The 6,229-nt window shown below is 45.0% G+C and overlaps 1 protein-coding gene across 1 annotated transcript; it reads left to right on the top strand.

The window, feature by feature from the left end:
• Positions 1-382: 382 nt before the first annotated feature.
• On the top strand, positions 383-5,490 carry LOC308299762 (uncharacterized protein; the record flags this gene model as incomplete). Its single annotated transcript, XM_080743550.1, has 4 exons — positions 383-403; positions 2,257-2,373; positions 2,936-3,073; positions 5,482-5,490. 4 exons carry the CDS (start codon positions 383-385, stop codon positions 5,488-5,490), a joined length of 285 nt encoding a protein of 94 aa, XP_080599676.1.
• Between the last annotated feature and the right edge of the window lie 739 nt (positions 5,491-6,229).

The following is a 6,229-nucleotide window of genomic DNA, read 5'->3' as shown; positions in this document are numbered from 1 at the left end:
CACATTCACCATCAGACCTCCAGCTTATAAATTTGCTCACCTCTGATTAAAGTTAGGAGACATTGCATGAAAGTAGTTGTGACACTGCATTCCTTTAGATCCTGACCTGCCATGCCCTTTATCATTATCACTGGTCATGTACGTCATGTACAGTACATGACCTTTCTATTTCCATTTTCCACATATCTTGCATCACAACTATGCAAGGTCTAAGACTTTCTCATCAAGATATCAAAAAAATAGTTTTGGATTGATAAGGCAGAACTGGTAGAACTTGATCTCCTCCTCACCTCAACTAACCTCTGACAAGCCAGCAATTTCTACAATAAACCATATGACACTCACCTCTGCACCTACATAACCCTTTGGCTCATAATGTGCGATGGAAGTAATAAATGTGCTGGTAAGACCCAAATATTGAAATCCCAAATACGGAATCCCGTCTGTCCGTCACGTCACACTTTTGGCCCTACTCTTATCTCCAGCACCGTTGCCCCTATCCATGCCAAACTTTGCACACACACTCCTTGGCTGGCAAACCACAACCTCCGCCCCTGATTTCTCACATGCCCCACTTTTTTGCAAAACACATTTTTGGACACTGCTCCTACCGACGTTGCCCTAAAATCACGCAAAGCGGTACACAGTATCTCTAAAGTCATGTCATCAACATGGACCATATACCCTACTGATTGGCTACCATTGCCTTCTAAGGTTTGTGTATGCGACCTGATGGTCACTTATCTCCCGATTAGGGAGTCTTACTGGTCTAGGTATGTACGACATCCCCTACATGCAAACTGACTGGACTGACTGACTGAGGCTGGTCAACTACTGTGGGAGAAAGGGAGGGGCTTGGGTCCAATGGGAGGAGCAGCAAGTTTGTGCTGTGGTGTGTACGTGTGTAGATGTGTGTTTATGTGAATTATGTGTTAGTATGCGACACACAGCACTCCATAGCCTCCAGTGGTTCTACAGAGGGAATCTGAGGTTATCTGTTCTCCAGACAGGATCCTGGGAATATACATAAAACATAATATAAAGGGGATAAACTCTCAAACTTATGGTATGTATGTATCTATCCACCCACCATTTCATCTTCATGATAGCTTTGCTTGTGTGTGCTTTCTCAACTGTCCCATGAGTTTGATGACTGTTTGATGGCTGTTCGGTGCCTTTTAACCATTTTGTCATGGTGCTAATGTTATTTTACAACTAGGATGGCACACAGCTATGGCCTCTTTGCCAGCCTCCTTGCACATGCATCTGTTTGTGGTGGTTGGTGGTTCGTCAGTTTTCATAACCAGGCCGAAGAAGCCAAGTTTCAGCTTAAGTCGCTATTGTTGGGCAAGCTCATTGCTGATAGACAAATTATTGCATGTTGCAAGTTTTTACTGATCTGACCTATCTGAAATATCGTCAGGCAGGGCAGGAATTTCATGGAGGCCATGAAGGCCATGGCTGTCGTTGCCCCTCAGTTTGGCCTTGTACCCCTTCAAAAATGACGTGCCCTGAGGCCACAGTGGCCTTAATGACCAAGCTGACTGTACCACTTTCTCTTCTCTCTGTCTTGCCAACATGTAGTCACCAGTGTCTCTTTCTTGTCATGTAGACCAGTGTCTTTTGTTGAGTCCCTATTTTCAATCCAGTATCTTTGATTGGTGCAGGGCTGAGCATGGATTAGGGAGTCTTACTGGTAAATACCAATGTATTTATTTCACAGCAGATATTCTATATTTCTTGCACCTACCCATTCACTTACTATAGAAGAAAAAAAAGACTCCCCACAAAACTGTGAAAAAACTTAGTTTTGTGGGTCAGTTTTTGGCCCAAGGAATGTTTTTAGTGCAAAACAAATGCTTGCAATGGATTAATCATGAAAAAACCCTAGTTAGTCCCCTCACATGCTACTTAAAGAAGATGTTTTTGGAGGGTCTTTTTTCCTGTATACCAAGTGAATGGGTAGGTGCTAGCAATCATTAAAATGAAGCCCTTGGGACAATATTTCAGCTTGGCAACTGGCAGAATCTTAAAATATACCCTTTAAGGATTAAGAAAAAACAGGTGGCGAAAATCCACCCTATGCACGTGGACCCCCCCTTTCCTACTAGACTATTTGCCAAGCTGAAATGTGTATGTGTGTGCGTGTGTGTACACAAACAAAATGTACAATGGTACAACGTCATGGGTTCATTTGTCATTTTACAGCATGTTCTGTATTGTTGTGTTGTGTTGTGTGTGTGTGACTGCAAGCAGGAGGGGGAAGTGCATGCAGAGAAGGGTGTTCGTGTTGGGGAGAGGGAGGACACCCTACCTCCAGGGTACAGGATTACAGGAGACAAACTTAAGGACCGGCCCGCTCCACAGCCTGAGGTGAGACCTGTCACAATCATGACATAACGATCGCCCGCACTTCGGACGTTATCATCCGATATCCTCTGCGATTATCACTTCTTATCAGCCGATATTATCCAGGGGAGAAGGGCCATGCTCTGCCGACTGAGTCGGTCAGAGTGTAGTGCACATGCGCCGACACATCTTGACCCGGTTATAGTAGCCACGTTACTCTACTTACAGAGCTACCGAGTAGCTGGCCAAACCTCCTTTTTTTGTGTTATCTCTGACAACGTCCCCTTGAGCCGCATTCGGACACAAGCAGTCCTCTGGTAAATATTTACTATTCTGTCCATAACGGCACATAACTCGGTAACGGCACTGAGTCGGCTCATGCGCCAGTCGCACCGTTTGTCACAACGACTCGCTCGCTGCCGCTCGCTCGGCAGTGACTTATGGGGCTCATTTCAAATCCCACTATAGGGATTTTTTTTTTCAGTCTGTAGGGCATGTCGATACACGCTTCAGTCGGCAGCTGGATAATGTCAGCTGATAAGACGTGATAATCTCAGATGGTATCTGATGATAACATTCGAATCAGGTGGTGTGTGACTGCAAGCAGGAGGGGGAAGTGCATGCAGAGAAGGGCGTTCGTGTTGGGGAGAGGGAGGACACCCTACCTCCTGGGTACAGGTTTACAGAAGACAAACTTAAAGACTGGCCCACTCCACAGCCTGAGGTGAGACCTGTCACAATCACGACATAACCATCACCTGATCAAAGTTATTTGGTAATCACAATTATTTATGCATAATTGGCGTCTCTGTTGTGGAAACCTCACATCTCCAAAACTGTCTCAGGATTCAAAAGTAGTAGATCTTCAAGCTCAAAACGCGGCACGAATGTTTTTGTGTGATGATGTGGTATGATCAAGTAGGCTGTTAAAGTATAGTTCACCACCAAAAAAATATTTTTTTCTATCGATTACTCCGTGGAGACTTGAATTCATTGATATTTTGTTTGTTTTTTGTCACATTCCTAGGCCAGTAATTTGATGACCAGCAGTGGTTCCCTATGGAGACACAAAGAGCCTGCGTTGTTCCCTATGGAGACACAAAGAGTCTCCTCAAATGATTGGCTTAGGAATGCGACAAAAACAAAACAAATATCCATGAATTTAAGTTTGCATGGGGTGAGTAATCGCTAGAAAATAAGACATTTTGAGGGTGAACTAAACCTTTAACCCATTTAGGCCTAGAATTATTGAATGCTTTAACCAGTGAAAAATATACAAGCTCACAGCTTGTAGATCTGCTATTTTTTAATATTTAAAGCATAAAATATTGCTCAGTATAAGCAATAATAATATTAATAATGTTTTCAGGCCTAAATTAATTTATGTAAAAACATAGAAAGTTAGAATATGGAGATAAGAGGTTTCTGCCCGACAGCAACGATGGACCAGATAGACTGATAGTGTGACGTTTAGGGACCTCTATGAAGTGATTCTCACTGGTTGCTGTGCTCTGTCACTGTGCTCTCTCCATAGCAGGGGATCCAGTCACCCAAATGTGAGATGACCTGTGATGCCCCTTGCGACGTGCAGAGCTGCGAGGAGCCGGTCATCACTGCTTGCAGCTTTAATTACAACCAAAACACTATATACACTATTAAACGTATTGTGCTATTACACTATTACACCTATTACAGTTATATTGTGCCTTTACGCTATTACACTTATTACACTGTTATACTATTACACGTATTACCATATTACACTATTACACTTATTGGGCTATTACACTATTGCACTATGATGTCTATGACATCTGACATCATACCCTTTTATGCCCATACATGGAGATCCCTGTCTGTAGAACCAGCCTCACAGATATGGACTGTCTTGGCCATATATGGATTCTGTTAGTGTGGTATTTGGCCGATGTGGCCTCCATATATGGGCATTTCCATATGAAGTCCTGTTAGATATGGGCTTAATATATTGATGACATCAGGGAACTCCATATATGGGCATAAGTGGGACTCTGTTAGTGTGACATCACAGTGAAGCCAGAGTGTCATGTCAGAGCGGCAAACCCATTCTGTAAAGAGTGCCTGGCGCCAACCTGCTCATCAGAAGCAGTCAAGGTTTCAGTGTCTTCTTGCTCAAGGACACTTCTACACACAGCCTGGAGGAGGCAATCGAACCAGGAACCTTCAGTCTCCCAGATGGCCGCTCTCTATACTGTACCTCCCGAGTTGTCTCGCAGAGCCAGACGATTGGATAGCTCGAGGTCTCTGTAGGTCTGAAGAAACTACCTCCTGAGCCACTGTCGCCCGGCTCACATGTGCACACACAAAAGTATGTATATTCACACACAGAATGCATACTCACACACATGCACAGGCAGACAATCTACAAGCTCTGTAGATCTATTATTTACACTATTGCACTATGATGTCTATGACATATAGCTCCTTTCGAAACCTCTCCCTCCGCAACATATTCTCACCTTTATAGCGTCATACAACCGACGCATTGTCAAGTACTGTCCTGCGTCGGACGATGGGACGCTTTGGGATTGCCTACTGTGTCAAGGGTTGGACGAATTGGGTATGGCCAGTGGTCTAAGAAGAAAGAAAAAAAAAGTAGTTCCCGAAGCGAGATTCGATACCGCTATGAAGGGTTTACCAGCCACCCGACGCTACCGTTCACGCCACTATAAACGACGGAGCCGCGCCGTCTCAGGCGGCGATGAGCCCCGAGAGCCGCCGCAGAGGGAGCGGTAGCGACCGAGTCGCCGTGGCGAACGGTGCGAACGGCGCATGAGCCGACTCAGCGGCGTTACCGAATTATGTGCCGTTATGGACAGAATAGTACATTTTGACCAGGGGACTGCTTCCGCCTCCGAATGCGGCTCAAAGAAGGGACTACGTTATTATCCATGTTGTCAAAGATAAAAGCCCAAAAAAAGAGGTTTCCCAGTCGTCCCCTTAGCTCAGTCGGTAGAGCATGATGACAGCTAAAATTGAGACCAGGGTTTGATTCCCCGTGACTGGAAAATACTCCAGTAAACACATGTCGGCGCATGCGTACTAAGACTCTCCGTTCTCGTACTAAGACTCTCCGTTCTCGTCTGACTGTAGACGCTGTGAACGTTCCAAAGCGTCGCACGGGTGAAGCAGAAAGCGAGTTGGGAACGCGTCGGGAGGGTGACGCAGAGGGGGTGAGAATGGGCTGCCCTCCGCTATGTAGCTCCAAGATGAGGTTCCTCTCTGTCGTCAACCAGAATCGTCCGACTAGGGGGAAGATCCGCTGTTCGCGAACACTTCTTACCTTTTGTAAACATTCTATCCAAAAAGTAAAGGTCCTATGCCGGTCTCTCATCTGTTTACTTCTCAAGCGTGGAAGAAAATCGAAGCAATGTGTTGAAGTAAAGAGCTTTTATATCGCTCATTTTGTCAGCCGGTTCTGTGTTTTAGCCTATCTGGAACTTCCGGGCTCCAGAGCTACAGTCTATGGGGAAAACATAGAACCGGCTGACAAAATGAGCAATATAAACTCTTTATTTCAACTCGTTGCTTTGAAATTTTCTTCCAACACTTGAGGAGTAAACAGATGAGAGACCGGCATAGGACCTTTACTTTTTGGATAGAATGTTCACAAAAGGTAAGAAGTGTCTTCTCCCCAGTCGGCCGATTCTGGTTGACGACATTGAGGAACCTCATCTCGCAGCTGCATAGCGGAGGGAGAGGTTCCAAAAGGAGATACCCCCAGGACAAGGATGCTGGTGTTCAAATGAAATGCCACTGAAGGTATTATCTCAAAGAGTTTACATGCAGCCCTCCTAAGTTATTCATCACTGTCTACAGCAGCAAAGTCATCATCATCCAG

Source organism: Nannobrachium achirus (assembly GCF_963921795.1).
Source record: "Nannobrachium achirus genome assembly, chromosome: 15".
NCBI lineage: Eukaryota > Metazoa > Chordata > Actinopteri > Myctophiformes > Myctophidae > Nannobrachium > Nannobrachium achirus.
The sequence above is the reverse complement of the archived record's forward strand: the minus strand, read 5'-3'. Positions and strand labels throughout refer to the sequence as shown.